The sequence below is a fragment of the Haplochromis burtoni genome, unplaced genomic scaffold (assembly GCF_018398535.1).
Source record: "Haplochromis burtoni strain Fernald_Lab_line unplaced genomic scaffold, NCSU_Asbu1 Contig_106, whole genome shotgun sequence".
NCBI lineage: Eukaryota > Metazoa > Chordata > Actinopteri > Cichliformes > Cichlidae > Haplochromis > Haplochromis burtoni.
The window spans coordinates 612,918-637,310 of record NW_024582467.1 but is presented as its reverse complement, the minus strand read 5'-3'; the positions used below and the strand labels follow the sequence as shown (position 1 = coordinate 637,310).

Sequence of the window (24,393 nt, the reverse complement as noted above, 5' to 3'; positions counted from 1 at the left end):
CACACCAATTAATACAGGTCCCTTTCTTTTTCCTTAGTGTCCAGCCTCACATACAACTCACTATAAGGCTTTTCCTCTGCTATACACTTAACTTACCAGTACCCCTGTCTACTTTGAATACTTTCTTGTGCTTCCTCATTCCACCACCGTCCTCCAAAGTGTCATCTCTCTCCAGATGACACTTCAAATGTGTCTCTCAGTTTCCCTCAATACTTCAGCAGTACATTCCCATCATCTGTAACCATTCCTTACCACCCAGAGCCTGTCTCAACTCCTTCCTGAACTCTGTGCAACATTCTTCCTTTTTCAACTTCCACCATTTAATCCTTGCCACTGCCTTCCTCTTTCTCTGTCACCAGTCCCAGGAGACACACTCCACCACTTCATCCAAATTACTGAAGATTTATGCTTCAGCTGGAAATTTACAAACCATAACCTGAAGTGCACCTCTCTAGAAATGTAACTACACTATTATGACTGGCCTGTAAGCACCATCAGCTACTCCTGTGCACTTCCAGCTACTTTTTGCAGATCCTTTCACTGGAGTTTTAAAATTTTTTAGTGATAGAATAACAATCATTGTCTCAATATAAGGAATAAATTCCCAGAAAGAGATGACTGAAACTAGAATGGACATGAGGGATGTACAAAGAAGTGAAAATTCTAGACAGACACATCACAACAGAGAGATGGGACCCAGCGGGGATAAAAGAGGGTGGCATCTTATTTGTTTCTATTGGATGACACCTAATGTAAAACACAGGCACACAACCACACAGTAATTAACACATAATGCACACAAACAAGCATAAATGCTGGAAACATAAGTCGACCACATAGATTACACTGTATGCTCTACAAAGACACTGCAGAAATCTAAACCAGGCCTTAATCAAGACTACTTCTTCTAGATGACATCAAACCTGTGGGGCATACACACGAATAACACTGAACATCACCGCAGGGCTCGCGGTGATGAATCGCTAGCCTGACGTCCCGGGGCCAACGACATCTCCGGTCGGGCGACCAAAATCTATCTCAGCCCTGCCCGTCGGGCGATTTTGCGAGCCCTGCACCCCTTTGACTTCCAGCTCCAGACACACTATTCACCTTCACAACACTATTCGCACACTTTTCCTTAATGATTTTCCTGTAGAACAGCTTGAATCAACCTTTAATACTCCTGGCTTTACTTCCTTGCCACCCGGTCTTCTGCACATACTTACTTCCTATGTCTTTTCCATCATATCAGTAAACTATCTCCCTTTACTTGTGACCCTACTTTTAAATTTGCTACTCACCTCCACAGTCCAGCCTGTCGTTACACTCCTTTCCCCCCTCCTCTTACTTTCTCCTCAGCAAAAAGTAGCACAGTTTCCAACAATGACTTGTTGCACCAGGGGCAATCACCCCAACCAATCTGATATGTGAATGTCTTTCTTGATAATCTCCATGTCTTATTTGGCAAAGATGCAAAAAGATTTTACACCGGCTGTCCTTCCTGTCACAACCCTCCTCATTTATCCAGGTGTGGGACAAGCACTTGAAGTAATAATGTTGTTGGACCCTGTGAAATAATGCTCAACGTCTACACTTCAATGACATTTCATTATTTAACATCCAGTGTGGCGGATGGGAAATCCTCAAAAAAAAAAAAAAAAAAAACCAGAGTTATAAAATGCAAAATCTAATAAATACTTGAATTATAAAAAAAAAAAAAAAAAAAATACAGGGAAAACTACAAAAATGTTGTCATTATACAAATGTGTGAACCTGATTGTAATGCGTCAGCCTGTCTCCTAATGGAAGCTGCTGGAGACTGCCACCACCAAAGGACTTCAGCATGTACAGACCAGGAAAAAAAAAAAAGCCAGCAGTGGTAACTGGACACCTTCATGACAGCAACAAAGCCAACCACAAACCACACATCTTTGTTGGCGACTGGACAAAGACCCCCAATTCATAATTTTAGAACAAAGAGAGCGTCAGGTAATATTTAACAATCCTTTTGTATGTTCACCTACACACAGCCTTTGTAACACCTACACAAAGATGTGTAAATGCACCGTAACTCAGTCCTTATGGTCAAGCGCTGTTTGGTGGCTAAATGGCCCACATGAGGCCACTGAACAGGCTGGAGGTCAGGCATTGTGTAGATCGTGGTACAAGAGTACAACTCAGGTTGTAATACTCCCAGGTGTGGATGTTTTCCTCTAGAAAGCAAGTAAACACTCCAGGGCAAACCCAACTATGACAAATTTATTATAAAATGTTTTAAGAATCACCAGTCTGTCTCTCTGCTGTAAAAAAAAAAATCAACAGAACAAAAACAGCCAGAATGTGTATAAAACATGCATGCTTCCTGTCACACTAAAATGTATGTTCTCCTCTGAGGGCCTGAAAGTCTAACCAAACATCTAACATTTTGTCAGCTGCGGCTCTAAAGGTTGGTGTGGTTGTGGGCGCGTTTGTATGTGTGCAGGACAAGGTGAATGGAATAGTCAGAGAAAAGGGACACTAATGCCCGGCATACACATGCATAGACACAGACACACACTTCATCCAGATTTGACAAGGTTAGTTAATCATCTGTCACGGGGACAGGGGAACGGACAGACTCCCCTCTCCTCTGTCCGTCCTCCATCTCTTCTTCTCTATTTATCCCTCCATCTCCTCCTCTACTCCTTCATCGTCTCTCTGTCCAAGGGCAACTGTCCTTTTCCACCGATATTAACCTTGTAAATCTCACCACATGCTTTTATCTTTTTTTTTTCCCTGTCAGCCTGTCTTTGCTTCTGTCTCTCTCACTCTTTTCCCCCCACTGTCTTGCTGTCCCATACTCTTTACAATGCTATGAGCACAGGCCTTTCCCCTTCCTGCTAGGGACAAAGCTGTGTCTCTATCATTCAGCACTGTAATCGGCCACACATCATTGCCTCCCAGCCATTTAGCCCAAGGTAAATCTAGTGGTCCCTTTTATAAAGAAAGATGGAGAAAATGGATATTGATAGAAATGATGGACAGGTGACACAAAAAGATGGCGATGACAAAGAGTTGCTGTAGGGTCTAAGAGAGCAAACAGCTGAAGTGTAAAAGAGAAAAAAAATAAGGTGATGTGAAAAGAGGTACGGATAGATGGATTTAAGGCTGAAGGAGGATTTCCCTTATATTATCAGTGCAGTCACTGTAGTCAAAGAAGAAAAAAGACATTATGGATGATATTAGTTTGTTAAGAAATCCAGTTTAACCAGCACATATATGCCAAAGAAGAAAATAAAATGTAAAACATAAACACAACACTGTGGTTGGCAGGGGTCTCAAACTCAAGGCCTCGAGGGCCAGTGTCCTGCAGATTTTAGATGTCACCCTGGGTCAACACACCTGATTCAAATGATTAGTTCATTACCAGGCCTCTGGAGAACTTCAGGACATGTTGAGGAGCTAATTTAGCCATTTAAATCAGCTGTGTTGGATCAAGGACACATCTAAAACCTGCAGGACACCGGCCCTCGAGGCCTGGAGTAGAGATGGACCGATCCGATATTACGTATCGGTATCGGTCCGATACTGACCTAAATTACTGGATCGGATATCGGAGAAAAATAAAAAAATGTAATCCGATCCATTAAATATCACGAAAGCACCTCACAAAACTTGCAACACGCCGTAACTCACCTCAGAACGTTAGCACGTCGGAGCAGTATGCATCACGTGATAGAGCGGCTGTGGCATGCGGGACCTGTGGTGGTCTGGATAGCATGTGGAGCTTCGCTAGCAACCCGGCATTTCATCTCCGACAAAGTTATCCCCGAGAGAAGTAAAGCAAGTGTGTAAGTCCATCTCTGAATGTTTGTAAAGCATTCCTGCGTTAAGCTTAACGAGCGACTGCCTCTCGCTCTCCGGCTGCTACTTCAATCATGAAACTGCTTAATGATCAGCTGATCGGCTTTTCTGTCGCGAGTCTCTCTTGTTTGTTTTTGGCCCACTTTGCGCCAGAAAGAGGAAACCAGCGGCTGAACAACAGCAGCACGTTTAAGCTTGATAAGCTGTTGTTACAATTTATTTAATATTACTTTCTACACCAGGATCGTTTTCTACGTAGCTGACGGCTGGTAACTGTGCAGGGGCGGATCTAGCAAAGTTTAGCCAGGGGGGCCGATAGGGCATTAACTGGGAAAAGGGGGCACAAAGACATACTTTTCTTTCTTATTCTCATTTAAAATGTCGAGCTTTTAATAAATAATTATCTGACACCCAAAGTTTTAATTTGATGTAAAATGAATAGAAGTCAATTACTGTATATAGTGACTATTAAGTCTAATATATATACCCTAGTAAGCTATAGTACTTTTTCCTTTGGGAAGGTACCATCTGTGCAGTCTGCAATTTTGTTGAAGAAAGATGTTGAATCTATTTAATATTTCTTGAAAAATAATTGATTTCTGTGCATTTTTTTTCACACTGCATCAAATTAAGGTTGATTACGTCGATTAAGCATCATGAGGTGGAGCGTGAGGGGTGGTTCCCTATTTTTTATTTATTTATTTTTGTTGTTGCTGGGAGTTGGAACCCTATTAGTTAGGTTGCTTAATATTTACGCTAAGTACTCTTTAAAATACCAGAATAGGGAGGATGGTGTAGGTTTGAGTTTATTAGATTGATCAGTATTGCTGAACTATGAAATATTTTTTTTGTATACAGGTATAACAGAATAGCTTTAGTGTAGTTGTTGTTTTAAACTTGAGTATGAACTTGCAGACTTGCAAAATGCAGCAAGATATTTTAAAAAACAGTTTTGTTGATTAAAAAACACTATATCGGATTCATATCGGTATCGGCAGATATCCAAATTTATGATATCGGTATCGGACATAAAAAAGTGGTATCGTGCCATCTCTAGCCTGGAGTTCAAGACCCCTGGCTTAGAGGAAGGTAAGCCCCATGTCGCTCTTTTGGGCTGTGCCAGTAGGAACACACCAGGCCTGGCCCAGGTGGTGACCAGGTAACCCTCTCTGAGGCAGGGTGATTTGTTCTCTATACACCGTGGCTATAGGAGATGTCTTCTTCAAAGCCCACAAAGCTGTCCTCGCTGCCTTCTCCAACTACTTTAGAAGGCATATAACTTTTTAAAGTTATATGCATGTCTGGACTCTCAACAGTGACCAGTTTGACCATAGAAACCCTCACAGAACAAAATTACTCCTAACAGCACAGCGCCCGTGATCACTCAAATCCTGATAATGTGACAAAGAGAAAAAAAAGTAGATAGTTAACAGTTTAGGAAAAAGATTAGACAACTAAATTAAATAGGGAAAGGACATGAGGAATAAAGTGAGGAAGTAAGGAGAGAAGAAGAATGAAAAAAAAGAAAGTTGAATATGACATAAAACATATGGAGGAAATATTAAAGAGGTGTCAAGAAGAGGAAATGTGTGGAGCATGGAGAGAAACACAGCTGGGAAAATGTGACCAGGGGATGTTAAGGATAACACGAGAAAAGCCAAAAGACAGGATACAGAGGAAAATAAAGCCAAAAAAAGAAGAGAAACTGTATTAAAGGCTGTACTGTATGGGGGCGTAGAGAGGCGTGCATCTATCAGCGCCATGCTCCTTGCAAAAAGCCGCCAGGGACAGAGACACCAGTCAACTCAGGAAATAAGAAAATGATTAAGAGCGATTTAATGTCATGCCGCCGCCAAGCCAAAACGCACATCTGTCACTGTGAGACTGATGCTCCTAAACCTCCTTCTCACTTCTCCCTCCCTCACTCACACTCTAGCAGTCACTCACTCATTCATTACACTCTCCTGTCGCTGATGTTTTTTTTTTTTCCCTATCAAGACCCATACCTTCCCAAACCAGACTCCAGAAGCCTTCAAATCACGCTTAACTCCACTAACACATGCTTTCCTGTGGGTTCATCCCACACTCACACGCTCTCCTGTTTTGACTGCTGGATTATGCACTACGATTATTTCCATATGAAGCATTTAAAAAAAAAAGTGAGGAGGAACTGCTGAGAGGCTGCTTCTAATCAAAACATACAGATCTGTGTGTGTTCATCTTCACTCTGAAGGTTTGAAAGAAAGAAAAAATAATAAAGGAAAAGCACACACTGCATTCCTCTTCGTACTACATACATTTCAGGTTTCATCCGGTGTCCTGCTGGTGACCACAAGCTCTAAAGGAACCAAAGCTGGGAATCATGCCTTCTAAATACTGCCCCCACCAGGTTGTTTGTGGCTATTACAATGCTGTAAACTGCTGGTTACAAGTAATATTTTTACACGTCTGAAAGCTGTTAAAATAGGGAATGTCTGCCAAAATGTTTCTGCTGCGTTTAAATGAACTTATTTCACAGACACACACAGAACAGGATGTTTCTGAAGAGCACTGACAAGGTTTGCTGATGCTCATCAAAATTAAAGTTATTAACCTCCGTGACCTTTGCACTTACCATTACACTTCCCTCCATTGGTGGGGTCGCCATAGTAACCAGGCATGCAGCTCTGGCAGTGCGTCCCTGCTGTCAGGTTTCCGCAGTGTTCGCATACGCTGCCGTTCACACACCTGCTGTGACCGTTACATTGGCATGCTGGAAGAGAACATTCATAGGAACATAAGAAAGCATGTGCAGTAGTACACATCATCTTCACTTCACCATAAGTAGTTTTAATGCAAGAACACTACAATAAATACCTGCAAAGGTTATCATTTTATTTGTGCTGAACGTCGCATTGAAAGGAGTTTCTAATATTGTTTCTGCTTCCAGCATACACATTGCTCACTATCAGAATCACTTGGCAATCGCATACTTATAGATGAAGTGGGTAACTATTGAAAATGCACATTTCCTACTTCAGTTCTAGCAGCAGATAAAACACCGCAGCCAGAAGAGGCTACACTATTCATATTAAGTGGGATACTCAATTACAGGGTATGAAAGGTGAGTCCACAAAGCTTAACCTTAGTGTCATCTGGTCCAGTCTGGTCTCGTGGTTCACTCACCGGGGCACTGGATAAAAGCCCAGTTGTAGCCTCTGTCTGATGAACAGAGACCCTGATCCACCACAGTGTCCCTGTCTCGCAGTTTATCCCGGTCTCTGGGCCCTGCCTTTGCGGTCACAGGCTTTAGAGGGCCTCTGTAGGAGCCCTCCATGCAAACGCCCCTACCGGTGTTACTGGGATCACCACACCAACCACACTCCACCCTCTCCAGACACTCGGCACACGTCCTCAGACCTGAACAGTTTTGGGCTGACAGATAAGGGATGTAAAAAGAAAGAAATCAAATATAAACTTGCATACAAGCATGCAAACTTTACAGTCACGGAAAATAATTTTGCTTGTGTAGTCAGGATGACAATGCAATTCAGTCCAATTCAGTTTTATTTCTATAGCACCAAATCATAACAACAGTTACCTTAAGCTGCTTACTGCCCAAGGAAAATAAGTAATGTTACTCCATGATATTTCAGTCTCTCTGGCAAGGTTTTAAAAGGTCACAACATCAGTGTATCTGGATATGTTCATTTGAATATGAACATTCAACTAATGGGTCACTCAATTTACATTTGATAGTAAAATATTGACAAATTTTACCAATTATACTTTAGAGGCACAAAAACCAGTTGTGTTCCCAACATATTAGTTAGTGCAGCATTTCAAACTCAAAACCTTTTAAATATGTAGAACTACTATCATATACTTCAGCACCAGTCTTATCTGTGTGTGAGAGAGATGTTCAACACACATTTGGTTTGAAACCTTAAAAGCTGATTTTAACCATATTCTGTCTTTTACACTTACAATTCTTCCCAACAGCTTGAATAAAAGCATAAACACCATAAAAGCCTTCTGGGATGTAATCTACACCGTCTAATATTGTTTGCATCTTTTGCTTTCACCTTTTCTTTGACCCTCAACATTTAGAAATAAATGGGCTTTTCTTTGCCACGCCATTCCACATGTTCAGAGGAGCATTTGTATTCATAAAGTGGACGTGACATTCAAAAAACACTTTACTAGTGGGATTTAAAAATGGCATTATGTTTTTAAGGTATGGCATTTAATAGTTGTACAAGAAAACTGAAAATCTCCATACCGAAGCCTTTTTAGTTCAGCAAACGCTGCAGAGAGCAGGCAATCGGTGACGAACATTAGATTTTTTGTCTTCTAGAGTCTCTGGCCTTCCAAAGTTAACTCTACAGCTTGTTTTTGAATCTCATTCTTGTTTTGCTCTTGTTCTCCAGTTCAGCTCATCTTCTTGTCATGATGAATTTTAGTCTACAAAGCCAGGGTGGAAGTACACACTGACAAAGAGACTTTGTGGGTATCTTGCCGTGTACACAAGAAACCAAAAGGTTGAGAGGAGGTATGCGAGGTGTTGTTTCTTATAGCCCAGTGAGATGATTCGAATGCGTAACATTTGCATTTTCACCAGAACTTCTTTCTCTTTTGAACATGAGGCATTTTCATAAGCCACAGATGTTCTAGCCGAACCAGTATCTGTTTCCTTCTCTATGCGTTCCTGCTTGAAATACACTCCTTGTCCTCTGTGTGTTTGCAAGCTACGCCGTTGCATTATTCAGCTTCAGCAATGCTGATTCATTTGTTCTCTCTCCCACTTTGTAATTACCAACTTCTGCTCCCCCTTTTTCAGATTTGCTCTTTATCTCCTCTCTGCCACAGTCCTATCCTTCTTTCTCAGTTTCTATTCACTAAGGCATCTCCCCATCTCGTGCTCATTCACTGCTGCTTTTTCCACCATTATACCCTCTTTTACATATTCTGTCATTTTGATTTAATTTGATTTTTTCCATTTATTCGTCTAAAACCCTTTTAGGCACAAATGAAATCACAAGCGACGGAACCGCTCTACTTTTCCTTCATCCTCTCTTTTTTGTCCGCTCTCCCACTGCGCTCTTTTCCCTTTTTACTTTCACCTCCCCTTAGTTCATCTCTTTTTGCCCTTCTCTTCTTACAGCTCACTTGATCTTTCACTAAAGTCAGTAGTTCAAAGAAAGGCGGTTCAACAGAATATCCCTAATCCACCGCATGGTAGGGTTTCCGCTGACAGAAAAGCACACATTTACATACCCAAGAGCAGACTTTAATATCCAATAAATATACCAGGCCTGTTTACCATTTAAAAATATCAGTCCATTGCATTTATGTTGGCAGATTTTGGTACCAACTCCAATTCTCTTCTGCCAGATCTTTTTATTTATTCATTTTTCATGAAAAGAGAATTCTTTGATTTAATAGATCCAATCTGTTCTCATTCTGTGACAGCTGTTGTTTGTCCCTCCAGGTCAGGTCAGACTCTCAGTGCAGGGCCACAATTTTTGCTTCAGTCTTAGTAATGCTCAATACATAGTCCCTGGACAATGACACATTTTTTTAATATACTTGAGTGCAAACCAGTCTGACATTACTCTTTGCTCCATCCATCCATCTTCTTCCACTTATCCGGGCCCGGGTCATGGGGACAGCAGCGAAGCCCAGATCTCCCTCTCCCCGGCCACTTCCTCCAGCTTGTCCAGGGTAACACTGAGCCATTCCCAGGCCATCCAAGAGATGTCATCTCTCCAGTGTGTCCTCGGCCTACTCCTGGTTCTTCTCCCAGTAGGCACGTCAGAATAAGATTCCAGATCCAAGCAGACTCCCTAGGATATCTCCCAAGATGGTCTGGGCATCTGACTAGGATGCCTATTACTCAGATGTCCAAACGACTGGCTCCTTTTGATGTGGAGGAGCGGCTCTACTCTGAGCCCCTCTCAAATAACTGAATTACTTAGTTTAACTCTAAGGGCAATGCCAGCCACCCTTTGGAGAAACCTCACCCCCCCCTTGTATCAGTGATCTCATTCTTTATACCTTTATATAGTAATGATATGTCATTACTATATATCATCACTACATATCGGTCTTTACCAAGTAATGAATGCTACACAATCTAGCATTGAGACACATGAACAAAACATTTCCTTAAAAACGTCAAAATTTTTAAGATTTTCTTTTCTACAGCTTAATTGGCTCTCGATTTCTTGAACCACACTGAGAAGGAAGCAACACTATTTATCTGTCAGTGTAAGTCACAGCTGAGCTTGTGCCTATCTCCTCTTCAATTTATATCCAATCTAAACCAGTTCTGGACCATAAGACAGACAAAATGTTTACTCAACAACCAATTAAATTTCCCCCAGCTTTGTTTTTTTCTCCAAAAAGTGAATTGTATAGTTGTGTGTCTGCAGATACTTGTTTCAATGGTTTGCATGGTTTGAAAGTTACAGGATTTAGACTTGAGATGTAATTTTAGTGTAAGACAATTTCTTCACGACTAAAGGCTGTTTTCAGCAAAATATTAATGTAAGATTTGACTAAAATTTTGAACTGCAATTCATTTGCAAAATGTGTCAAAATTAGTGAGAGAAAATGCACCAAATATTTCAGGCATCAGTCTGAACGCCACAAATGTGATAAAACGGGCTCAATGGGCACTAAGTGGCACAAGTAAGAGCAATTAATTCAAAAGTGAGAGAATGTAGAAGAAAACAAATACTAGCATGGACGGAAGATACAGAGATCCTTAGATGTTCACTTACATAACAGTAGTTTGCATGGATAATTTAATTTACCTGCTATGTTCTCGTTGCCTGAGCCTTTTCTATTTTTAATAGCATTTCCAATTATCTGGCTTCATCTGTGTTCCACATGGAAAGAATTTAAAGAGGTTATTGCCTCCTGAAGTCTTGGGATTCAGAGCAGATGAAGGAGAGAGAGGAAAAATAGAGTGCCTACAGGGTTTACAAGGCCTTAGTTTTACTTAACAGCACCAAAGATGTAGCTGTACCATGTGCCATTGCATGACATTAGCTCCAGGTTATTTCTAGAGAAAATATTCTCTTGGATGGTGCCTTCATGAGAGTGGGAAAAAGAAAAAAAAAAAAGAAAACAACAGCAACATGAGATCTAATCATGATTCACTGATGAAACTGTTGACCACTGGCTATTTTTTTCCTTTTTTCCTTCTTGAATATTGTTAAGATTAAAATAAGAAAATAATAACTTACATACTTCAAATGGCTTAAAATACTTTCTCTAATATCTTGCAAAAGTTGTTGTTTTCTCTCACTTAACCAATCTCAACGAGTAAACAATGATGGACAATGGTGATTTAATTTTAATGTATGGCACTTCATAGTTATTAAAATATGAATTATGGCTGGTAAATGCAATGCAAAGATGCTGTTACAGTCACAATTGAACAAATCATTTTAAAAAGGTTATTGTGCTTTCCTGTATTTTTCTCACAGTACATATACACAATGGTGGATTTTCATAATAAAATGGACTTTCACATAACAAGGTCAGCATATTATTATTATTATTATTATTATGTTAAAGTAATCACTGATCCACAAGCTCAGTTCACATTTTTCCTCTATTCTTGGATCTGTACAACCTGCTATAGAGGTGTAGGGATGGGAAATAATACGATTTTAGAGATTCTGATTCCATTATCAATATCACTTATCAATTTCTTATTGGGTTTTCATTAGCTCTGCTTCGAGATTCAACACCATCACCAAGCAGCATATTAAAGACATTACCTTCCTGTAGATTAATTGCATGCTGTGTGGTCAAATGTTTGTGTATCTTGGAATTATTTACCTTCTTTGTTGTGATCAGTTTTTTTCAAAAACAAAATAATGCTTTACACATATTACAAAGAATACTTTTCTTAAATTTAAAAGTAATTACTCCCAGGAAAAAAGCATTTTCTATAACACTTATAACTTTATTTTTGCATTTCTCCATAAAATGATGTGAGAATGAAGAAATCACTTGGATGAGTGATGGAAAATTTTCCCCCACTGAAAACGTTACGTCCAGATGAACAGAACTATGTTTTTGGGATTTCCAGACCTGGATGAGTTCAGGGTCTGACTGCTGGGCTGGGGTCGGGATTCACTCAGTTTAACTCTGAGCTTTTGGCTAATTTATTGTTAGCATAAACTAGCAAAGAGCCAAAATTGTGTTAGCAGCATAATATTGTTGATTCTGTCCTGGAGTTTGCACTTAAAAAGTAATGAAAAGTAATGCCCATATCCACACTGCAGACTGTACCACTACTTTCCTTCTCCAGCACAACAAATGAAAGCAGCAGGTTGTAGCCTATGAGTTCCCTACAGCTTTCCGGCTTTGGTCTTCAACCCGTCGATAGCCAGCTTCACGAACTACATTCAGAACACTTTGAATTTTGAGGGGAAGGTCAGGAACGTCATTATGGAATCAGATTAAACAACGCTCTGTAATAAGAATGTTATATCATAAGAGACTTCAATTGTTTTCCAGTTACCGAAGCTATGGAGGTAGTTGTTATATTTTACAGGATGAACCCAAGCTTTATTATCAACCAAGCATGTCTGCTCTTTAAACAGTATCTTAACACACATATTTTAGCTATAAGAGCCAATACTGCAGGCAGAAACATGGGTGTCCTACAGGTTGCCCAGTTTCGTCTATTACGGCCAACTTGTATAAGGAGGAAGTAGAAAAGAGGGCTCTGTTATCCTATCCCAGGACATCCCAGAGCCATTGGTTCAAGTATGTGGATGAGACCTGGTCGAAAATCTAATCTCAGGACCTACCTCAATTCACAGATGCCATTAACTCGCTGGACAAATACATCAAATTCAACAGGGAGGATATGAAAAATGACAGGCTAGCATTGCCATAAGTAGTGGGGGACGTGAAAGTCAATGTGTACTGTAAACTAGCACATACGGGTCAATATTTAAGGTTTGACTCTCATCATCTACTGGAGCACAAACTGGGTGTCATCACTGTCCTCAAAGACCCAGTGGCAGGCGAAGCAGAGCTACATCACATCAAAAAGAGCCTGAGTAAATGTGGTTATCCCAGGGTTACATTTGTCAAAGCTGGGAAGATGCCTAAAGAATTCTCCCGGTGATCCAAGAGAGAAGGACAACTGCTTCCTAAAGGAAAATCAGTGGTGATCTCTTATGTGTCAGGAGTGTAAGAATAGCTGAGGTGCATTTTTTTTTTTTTTTTTGAAAACACAATCTCTCTGATTTTCAAACCCCAAGACATGCTACACAAAAAACAATCAAACCAAGGATCGAGTCCCTCGGCACAAACACAAACACAGAGTTACCGTATCAAACCAGGATTTTGTAGGCTTTTTATGTTTACAGGCTAGGGGCCAGACCTTCAATGAAGAGCATGTACACATCCTGGACTGGGAGGAATGCCGATTTGAATGGGGAGTCAAGGTAACAACTATCAGTGAACAAGAGTATATGCTAAAGTGCTGGAATTGCGGCAATTTTTCAACTCTCTGTGAATGACACCAATGGTTGTTGATCACTGGCCATGATAATTATTAACAAACATGAAACTGAGCTTGTGGTTCATTTTTATGTAATGGTGCTAGTCAGTTGTTATGTAGCTACATTTATAAGGTTGGGGAAAACTGCAGTCAGGTGAGACTAAAGTCATCATAATTTCTCCAACTGATAACACAGCGACCAGAAGAAGAGAATCAACTTTCTGGGTCAAAGAGAGGCGTGGCACAGAAGCCCCTCATACATGCTGTTCAACTTTGCTTCAGAGCAAATCCAAAATAGTTCATTTCCAGGTGGCAGATGAAGGGTGATGCTGGACCAAGGCCCAACATAAGATAAATAATTCTTATTCTGAAATATGAATCATGCACAACTGATGTTATACTGTACAATAACAAAAATATCGATCCGGGAATGAGACAATTATCCCTTTGCATAGGCAGGTAAAATGATGTATATTATATTAATTACTCCTGTAAAATATATAAAGTAACCAGATTAACAAAATTTGTATTTTGCACTGGTCAAAGTTGGGGAAGACAGGATCTACTGGATTTCCGTCTAGAAGAAGAGACATAAATGCAGTAACTGGGTCATATCCAAGAGGACATGTGTTTGCATCTCACACAACATCAGTCGCTAAAAACGTTTTCAAGTTCCTATCATCACTTGGAGACTGAGGGCCTTTAAAGTTGTGTCAACAACAAACATTAAGCACTGCATTTCCTCAACGATGGCAGCTTTAAATGGCTAGAAATGAAATAACACCCACCACATACTTCAAGCAATGTGTAGAAAAAAAAGGTACATTTCTGCTCTGTGTTCTTTCTCATCAGCTTCCTTACTGAAATCAGGATTAGTCATCATCATTGACAGAAATCACCCTGAGGATACCTAAACACAACAGATGACATCTATGGTGTTGCAAAGAAAGGACTGTTTGTTCTGAAGGGGGAATTTTCACCTTATCAAAAATCTTCAGTGCCACATTCTGTTCATCACATTGGGTCTGATATCTGGTGTCCCTGGATAGCGCAGATCGTCTGGCTCCATCTCGTGTAATCTATTTGCTCCTACGGTGCTTGACAGTTAGCATCACTGAAGCCAGTAGAATACAGATCTGTAAGCCTCCATGCATAATACATCAAGTCTAGAACCCATGGGCTGTCTTCCCCCTTCACTTTTCTCCAAGCACATGAAACCCCCAAACGCCACACAGAAACCATGTGGGATAAACATGAAACACACACACACACACACAGACTTCACATCATGATTTCCTCACAGAAAATAAGGCTATTTTTCAATATCAGCTCAAATAATATAACTAACACCTGGTTTATGTCTGTATGTGGACAAGAAGGTAGTAAGTGAGCAAAAAAATAAAATAAAATCATGCACACTATAATGTAACCAGTTCTGCTCAAATTGCTGCAGTTCTGCAGCAGAGCACTTAAGTTTTCATCTCTGAGGGCTTTTTTGAGCCTTTGAACTGTAGCGATTTATTACATTCAACTGAATTACACCTTGCTCCACATAAAGGTAGTAAATATCCATCCATCCAGTCTCTTCTGCTTACCAGAAGTTGGGTATTCCAGATCCCCTTTCTCCCAGTCACACTTTTCAATTCCTCCTGGGAATCCCAAGGCACTCTCAGGCCAGAGGAGACACATTATCTCAGTAACAGGTTCCTAGTGTACTACAGGCTTTCCACCCAGTTAGGTGTGCCTGTAAAACCTCCAAAGGCAGGAACCCTAGCCAGAACTTCCTCAACTGGCTCCTTTTGAAATTTCTCATTGCTTATTTTATAATCATGAGAAAATTAGCCCTAATAAAACAATGGCTATAAAGTGGGGAACCCCACCTTTGCAAATGTTGGCTTTTCGCTGCTTAGCAGACCACAGGAAGCCACTTTTTATACACAAGAAAACAAAAACTAATCATGTCCATAACTGGTGTTATTTATATATGTCCCACCCCCCCCAAAAAAAATATATAAATGCACAAAAAATTATAATTTTGTTGTTTCCATTATAAATGATAATCATAAAGAACAGGACAAACAAAATAATTAAATGGGACCTTTTGGAAGTGCTGCTGAAGAATTTAAAATAGAAAGGCACATTTTCCAATAGGTAATGACCATAACTTGCTGAAGAGACTGGAGGAATACAGTAGGGTATTTACCTTACAGTACAAAGCACCTTGAAGACACGTTGTGTTTTGGAGCTATATAAATAAACCTGAATTGAACTGAAAGCCTGTATTTTTTTTTCTAACCCTTAAGAGACCCTTCAGCAGGGTCCAAATCTGCAACAATTTTTCAACCAAACCAAGAACAGGATAGCACTTTTGTTGCTATCTGTAGCCACTGCCACTTGCTGAAATGAAGGATAATGGAACGAGCAGATTAACTGTGGAAGCTCTCCACAGTGAAAGAAAAGGTCTCTTTGTCAGAGGTGGCAAAGAAAAGCTAAAATTGACAGCAATAGAAACTGAAAGGCGAACACAAGTGCATGTATGTTTAGGGAGAGGGAGCCCTGGGTCTCTGGGAAAGAAACAGACTGTGAAACAGAAGGTGAAAGTGTTGGAGGGGCTCATCATTGCTGCTTTTCTTAAACTATTCCACTGTAAATATAGTTGTCTAAAAGACTGTTTTCCCAATCAGACAACAAGTATAATTGATTTATCGTGAAAGAAGGTCTCTTATTTGCAAGGTAAGGGAGTCTTAATGGTGACTTATTACTACTTCAACAAAAGAACCTGTGAATTTCCTACACCACTGCTGATTTCACGCCACATGTTAACAGCATGTATTTTGCCTTATTTGCCAAGCCCAAGCATAGACATCAACAGCATATCCATTAATCATCTTAAGTGTAATAAAAATTGTCACCAAAGTTAACACCAACTGAAGACAAGCTAACAAAGTATTTGTTGCTGCCAGAGCTTTTTTACTGACAATATACATAAGAGTCCAGGGACTATTACCAAACATTGTCGGTGCTGCTGTTAGACTTCGCATGATTTCATCACCATTTTCTTAAGTAACGTCCTCCATCTCCTCTGTATTGTTGACTAGCCTGAAACACCCTCCAGAGAACTTAACAGTGAATCTCAACATCCCAAGTTCACCCCCCATGGCACCATGTTGATGTTGCTTTTGTTGCCCATATGGTGTTCTGCTGCCTTATCCAGATCCAGTGGCCTGCAGTGTCTGCTGCTGACAGATCTTTGATTGTTGATGATGTAAGTGATGTTTGATGGTGAGCCCTGTACTGCACCCCAGCGTGTTTCAACCTAACTGTAGATGTTGCAACACAGGCGCTGCAGTCAATCTCTGTGGGTTCTCCACTTTCACAGTTGACAGTTGAACGTCAGCTGCCACATTCAAGTATGAGTCAAGTTTGCTCTTGGAGAACTTCTCAACAGAGCCTTCCCATGGCATTGTTAGGTCTACGATATACACCATTTCATAACACAAAGTCATTGCTGTAGACTGGAAATTAAAACCAGTTTACCCACAAAAGAGCGTCCAACTTTGACATCTGGAAATTAATTATTTCAGTATGTTTGGCTGAAGAGTGTGTAGACAGCCTCTGGCTTACATGAAATATGGGAATGATACAGAAAGCCTGCAGCCAAATCAGCCTGAGACAGAAATAACCCAATTCAAATTGGATCATCAGACAAGCAATAGAATGTTTTCTATTTTTTTTTTTTGGGGGGGGGGGGGGGGGGGGGGGGGGCGGGGGGGGGGGGGGGGTTTACCAACGCCACGGTCATGAACCCTTCAGCTGTTTACGGCAGGTCATTGTGCCATAAAGACCACAGTTGTGTATGTACCAATTTACTAATGTACTAATTTAGCTCATTCACAGCAAATGTGTGCATATGTGAGTGCTATGAATTCTGATCAATCATAATTATCATGTAGCAGCACAGCAAAGAAGGACTCATCCAGGCTGGAGAAACTGATCAGGAAGGCTGGCTCTGTGGTCGGCATGAAGCTGGACACTCTGGTGACAGTGGCAGAGAAAAGGACACTAAAAAAACTGCTGGACATTATGAACAATGCTGGGCATCCTCTGCACACGGCCATTAACAACCAGAAGAGTCTGTTCAGTGACAGGTTGCTTCTCCCCAAGACAAGAACTAACAGACTTAAAAACTCCTTTGTCCCACACGCCATCAGACTGTTTAACTCCTCTCTGGAGGGGAGAGGGAGGGGAAACAGGAGGACAAAGGAGGGGGGAACAACTAAGCTGTAGTGCCTCTTCACCTCACTGTGCAATACCTTTTGTGCAATACTTTTATTCCTATTTATTCTATTTATCCCCTTTGTATATTTTATTTTATTTATATATGTCTCTGTGTGTGTATCTATCTATCTATCTTAATAAATAACTGTTTTCAACCTACAATATAGGTCACAAAGACCATTTGTTAACTAATTATTTTTCCACAACGTCTACGCACTATAGAAGTAGAAGCAGCAGCGAGCGAGAGTCTACCAGTCTTTGTCTACCAGAGAACATAGAACTGTGCTCTACCAACCTAGAAAAATGATAAAAATAAATGTTGCTATTTTCTACATGTTTCAACATTTTAACCTTATTATTTTATATTGAAGCTCAAGCCACCAAGGGTGAACTTGGTTTTTAAAACAGGACTATAAGACCAAACACAGTGAAATTCTAATTTCTAAACTTCTTAAGGACAAAACTACTGTAATGAAAAACTGAATACATACATAGCCACGCCAAGAACTGGGACAGCGCTTTAGCTGAAAATAAGTCAACAAGAAAGTGAAAGGAGGGGGGGGGGGGGGACAATCACACTGGCAGAAACCCAAATTTGGCCTTTTTATTACAACAACAAAAAAAAAAACTGTTTCAGGTACAGGTGGTGCACATTTTTAATGTTTCTGTTTGTTGACGTGGTATCACTTAGTTTGGGGTCAAGTCAGAGTTGAAATCAGTAAATATAAGTCTCAAGGAAAAACCGATTACAAGTTAGAGAATGAAAGAGTAGGTGGACAACACATGAACCTTGAATAAATTTGATTTAAAAAAGTAAATGGTGTTGTATTTTATCACTATAAAGCAATCGCTTATGATTAATGAAACACCTTGGCTGTCAATGTCATGATATACATGTTAGTAATTTTCACTAACCATATAGTAACATACATTAGCAATAAACAGGTAAATCCTTAAACATTGAGACATTTGTTTATCGTTACTTAATGCTAATTAATTTATAAATTACCTGATATTAAATAATGTTAGCTGAAGTGCCTTTATTGTGGACTGAGATGCACCATCGGGGGAATTTGAAAAATAAAATATGTCATATTTTACAATAAGTAAACTAAGCTGTGCTTTCAGCAACAAAGGTAAAAAAAAAAAAAATAGCAAAACAAAAGCCTCCTACATACCTTCTGTCACCAAATGGAGACATGAATAATAAAAGAGAAGATGGGGGACGTGCCATTATGTAAGCACTGAACGTAAGACGAAAGACAGGAAGACATCCTTGGCTTGCTAACAGTAGGCTGGAGAGCTGTCTGCACTTAGAGTACTGGCATCAGGAAGGAATAATAATCACCAGTCACAAAAAGAAAGAAAATTCTTGTTTCTGAAGCCGTTTCTGTAACTGCACAAACAAGAACACTTTGCTCCAAAGTGAGTATTTGTCTAACAAATGACAGAAAATAACAATGCAAAGTTTTGCCTCAGGGGAATACTTTGATTTTTTTTTTTCCCCTAAGAGACACTTGTTGAACTGCCAAATAAAATAGAGTTCTACCTTGCTCTAACTTTCCCTAAAATAAAACCAAACTAATTTCTAAACAGAGTTTGGAAATTAGTGAGGTCCAGAATTTTAAACTAGACGTCTGAAGTTTCCAAAGTTGCAATAAAATCAAAGGCAGAAATTTGTAATCAACTCCATCTTGTAAAGTTTTCTTGTTTTGCACAAGCAGCTGTGTATATAGAAATATAGGAAATGAGTGTTATGTGTATAGAATAAGTCATGCCTCATTCCTCACAGCATTGTATTAGGGCAAGTGAGGCAAGTAGGGCTTGTCAAGTCAAATCTGAAAATCGATCTCAATTAAAATGATGTCTATTCTGGCCTGTTGGCCTCCCTCCTACTGCCACCTCAAAGTTGCAGTTGGCCATTTTCTCTGGAAGCAGGATTAACTCTGCTCTACTTCCATTAGACTGAAATCCATGCGTCCAGTGTTTTGAGGGTATCCAGGACCTCCCCACAGATGGCTCCACCGGATACAGCTCTGCTCGGGGCCTCCCCACACTGAACTGGCACCTGTCCAGGTTCTTGCAAAATCTGTGCCCCAGTTGGTGGATCCTGAGTCCCCTGTGTGAGCCACCTCAGCCTGTGAGACCTGAGCTGGACGATCAGACGCAACTGACCCATGGCTGAGGGTCTTGCGCAGCCCCAGCTAGGACTGAGTGCCACAGTGTATACTGTTACCAGTTTAATATATTTCTTGTTCACAAGGACATCCCCTATAGAGTCTCATGCCACATCTCAGAAAAACTAAGACAGGGTGGCACACTGGTTGTATCTGTCCCATGAACGAAAAAAAGTCACAGTTACTTATTTTTTTTATTCAATATTCCTAATAAACTGAGCTTTTCTACCCAAACTACTTCTTCGGGTCAATTAAACTGCAATTTCTATTGTTTCCCTAGATTTTCTGAGTTAGAATAAAACAGAATAGAACAGAACAGAACAGAATTATTATCCCACGGATGAGAAATTTTGGTGTTACAGAGCTCTTACAGCAAGGGAAAATAAAATGTAAAAGGAAGACACAAGGTGGTCCTATAATCCCTATGTGGTCTGCTGGCTGTTGCAAAAGTACAACCTAGAGTACTTATCCCCAGGTTCTGGACCCAGGATTTTGAGTTACTGTGAGGATTTGGTATTCATGTATTATTTATCAGTTTATTATCAGTTTATTATTAGTTTATTATTGTTTTCTGAATACTCTGGATGTTTGAATATTGTTGGGTTGTGTTTGAGAATAATTATATTTCATTTCTTTATTATTCACATTTCTTGTGAATCTCAGTTGTGGTGATATAGTCTTTAGTTTATCTTCCTGTCCCTTTAGTCTATTGCTGCTTATTATTTTATCACTTCTAGGGACAGTTCAATTATGTGATAGCTTGTATTTTGGTTCCCATCTTGTTGTTTATCTGTACTAGTAGTAATAGTTACATCTTCCCTGTACTTCCATTTGCGCCTTAGTGCTTAACCCTCCGTCTTGTTTGTGTTAGCCTGGACAAACCAACCTTTCAATTGAAATGTGACCCAGAGTAGATGAAAATTCACCTAAAAACCTAACCACCTATTCATTTAATTTGTTGTACGGAATTCACCAAGTTACTTTCCCGGTGAGACTGAGGATTTAGAAACTCCAAAAACGATTAGGCGCCACGAAAGAGTCACAGGGCTCAGCCATGCTAAGAAACCATCTCATCAGAAAGCAGCGGTGAAGCTGAACTATACCATCCCCGGGGAGAGGTTGTATATCAGAGAAATGTTAAGAGACAGCAGCGAGGACTTCATATTGAGTGAGTCATGTGTCATTGTAGGTGATTGATTTTCTGCCCTGTAGCTACAGGAGAGTTGGCGCTGCCCTAGTGTTGGTGTGTTTGAGTCAATGTGTGTGTGAGGCTGATGGGTAGCCTTGACTGCTGATAAGACAGTCGATGGGAGCCTGCAATGACTCTGTCCACACAGCGCACTTTGGTCTCTTTCCCAAAGGTATGAGTAACAGTTTTTATCTTTTGTTTATTTGTTTGTGTAGACATAAACTATCCTAACACAAAGATAACATACAGCAGAGTACAGACATTCAAAAATGCCACAAGTTTATGTTTTTCTGGCATGGCTCTACACTCCACTTTGATTATGAACAAATAATATTATACCTGACCTTTGTAACTTATTTCTCCCAATATCAGTAACAATTTTAAACCACTGAGACTTGTACAAGAATCCAATCCAAAAACTCGCAAAAATTAAAGTAATCAAATAAAAAGTACTAGAATTTCTCAGTTTAATAAAAGCAAGAAAAGAAAAATAATGACCCATTTTGAGTAAATATTCCACTAAATAAATAGGAATTACAGACAGTAAGGAATTGTTCAGGCTACGTGTAAAAAAAACAAAACAAAAAACAACAGTGTAACGCACCAAGCACACTAAATGAGTGTGATATTTTGTTCTTGCACGTAATTACCTATGGTTATACTTATAAGTCTACCTGTCAGATGAATAAAAGCAAAAAACAATATAATATTTTCCTCTACAATGATTGTTTCAGCATAGTAAAAAGTCTCACCAGTACAATCCTGGGTCTGCCACTCCAGACACTGGCCGTAGGGGAAGGAAATGACATACGCAGAGGAGTCTACACAGCGCTGAGTACTTCCACACCACATGCACTCCATGGCCTGGCTGGTGCAGTTGGCACAGCTGGTGCGCAGAGCACAAGGCGTCTTACAGGGACGAGCACTCTGACTCTGGGGACTCCCTGAGCAAGGGATAGACAGCACCATGGTGTGTGAAACATTAAATGACCTGTTAGCTATATTTGTTTTGCATTCAGTGACATCCAAATAGTAAGATAGTGTAGCTGTAAAAACACAAGTTTGACTATTTTATAGATCTGGAGATAATATGGCACATTCCTGTTGGAAGCAGCCATCAGAACATAGATACACTTTGCTCATAAAGGGATTGACATGGGTCAGCAACAATACGCAGGCAGGCTGTGGTACTTAAACAATGCTCAAGTAATATTTAGGGGGCGAAAGTGTTTCAAGAAAATATCCCCCTATGACCCCATGACCCTACCACCATGAGCCTGAATGACCAGACTACTCAAATTACTCTGACCTCTGTAAACTGTAGAAATGGTTGTGCAAGGAAAAGACAGGAGTCTGAACTTCAGCGGATTGCCTGGAACGCATCTACATGTCTAAATGCATTGAGTTGCTGGCATATAATTGGCTGATTAGCATTTTGCACAATGAGCAGATGTTCCTAATGAAGTGGCTGGTGGGTGTATGGTTTCATTAGGTGCGCTAACCTTCAAATACATTTTTTTTCTTTTGTCTTTCTATTCTTTTTTTCTCACCAGCAGGTTTTTCACAGATCAGGCCATCAGTGGTGGCAGTGCAGGGGTTGGCCTTAAGACCAGCCATTTGAGCTTGTTCCAAGTAAGCACAAAAGCCTGAGTCACTGGGCTCTCCAGGTGACCATCGCAGGGTGGTGTTGGTGAAGGGGGATGCATCCTCCCAGCCCCAGTACGACACATTAATCTTCCTCAGGCCAACCCATGGAGATAACATCTGTAGAAGCAGAAAGACAGGTTTGAATTAGTCAGTGACTGACTTTATGTACAACATATACAAACTTTTTCTTGATATTCTGTTATATGGAATTAGCACTGGTCATTAACTTGGGAGAAAGCTGACAGTCCTTATGATGTTACTTGATACTGTTTCATATCACAGTAAGAGAAGATCCTTCCAATATTTTCTTCAGAAGTTAACTGAGCTTTATTCATAGTTAAATATAAACGTGTTTCTGGGGTGACAAAGATGGTAAAAGTCTCCATTCATGTTCCCTACAATATTTCATAAACTCTTACGTAGAGTTGTGTAAGTAAACGTTGCACAAATTCAGACGCTGCCCTTTAGAGAGATAGCTGTGCTTCTGTCAGATTCATCAAATGAAAGAGTATAAACACAATTAATCCTCATCCTGTTTCCTTCATAGCAGGTCACGTTATGCTTTTTATCACCTAAGCAAGAAGCACATAGTAATTTAACTAAGACAACATCTACTTTGCCAAGAAGACAGTGTCGTGTTTTCCATTAAAGTGGATCCTAAATCAAACCATCTGCAAATGACTGTAATTGCTATAAAAGCACAAACTCATTCAAGATTTCAAAAAGGGCCAGAAATTACAGCAGCTGATTGAAGTGTAGTTCAGTGAACATTTGAATTATCTGCCGACAAAACATTTGTGACGTGAAAGAATTCTTTCCCACAGCTGTGATTCATTTCATTAGATAAATTCAGGTTCCCAAGAATACTGTGACACTGCATTTATATGTCAGCAAATGCATATTTTGGCACGCCTTTCTGTATCTGCATGTCTAGTCAGCTCCTCCATTTGAAAATCCTTTGTAATCCAGATGAAAAGAAAATCGTTTTTTGAAGGCATAGTAAATGTAGGTTGTGAGATTTTGATTTCTAAATGTCAAAAAATGAAAAAAATTAACTACATTTGTACCCTCCACTGTTTCTCCGGACAGGTTGGATTCATCATGAAATGTTGTCAAGCATGTCAGATTCTCATATGGAGTCCCTAACATGAGCATTAGAAGTGAACATTTCAGTGTGACAGTCATTTATAACCATGCAGTTTGTCTTTGTGCTCCATGGTGGGCTTAGAAGGGTTTTTTGCTTTCTAAATGTCCAATTTCCATGGTAGACAAAACACATACACACCCCAATTAGAAATATCTTGAATCTATGGAAATGGAACCGCCACAACTGCTTCTGTTAATGATTAGTTGCTTGTGAGCCTTGCTTTGTGCTGGTGAGAAACACATTATTTGGCATCCAATGATAAATAATGTATGGAGGCAGGTTTGTGTACACATATATCACAGAATGGCCACAATTCACAAAGTTGCACCTGTGTCAATGGCACGAAGATGGTGGCAGTTGTAACCTTAAGTTACATTCATATACAACCTTTTAATCATATCTGGGCAAAATGCTTTTAAATTTTGCTGAATCTCAGACCAGACTCATCCAGTTTCCTGAGGATAGACACAAACAACTGAGTTGATCATTTTGTTTGGAGGATCTATTGGAAATAATTACATCTTTTCAACACTGGCCCTGAAGTGATCTAGCATACGCTTTCAAACCTTTTCTTACAGTTATAACAAGTTTCAACAAG

General features: G+C 40.0%; 1 protein-coding gene across 4 annotated transcripts in view; it reads right to left on the bottom strand.

Annotated features, from left to right (window-relative positions):
* Nucleotides 1-24,393, bottom strand: part of atrnl1a (attractin-like 1a) — a 312,323-nt gene that overhangs the window by 203,252 nt on the left and 84,678 nt on the right. For all 4 annotated transcript variants that reach the window (XM_005935431.3, XM_005935428.3, XM_005935430.3 and 1 more), the window contains 4 exons: nt 22,552-22,765; nt 21,754-21,945; nt 7,009-7,257; nt 6,458-6,595 (listed from right to left, as the gene is read on the bottom strand). In XM_005935431.3, the coding sequence (XP_005935493.1) occupies nt 6,458-6,595; nt 7,009-7,257; nt 21,754-21,945; nt 22,552-22,765 (793 nt within the window). The remainder of the gene's footprint in view (nt 1-6,457; nt 6,596-7,008; nt 7,258-21,753; nt 21,946-22,551; nt 22,766-24,393) is intronic.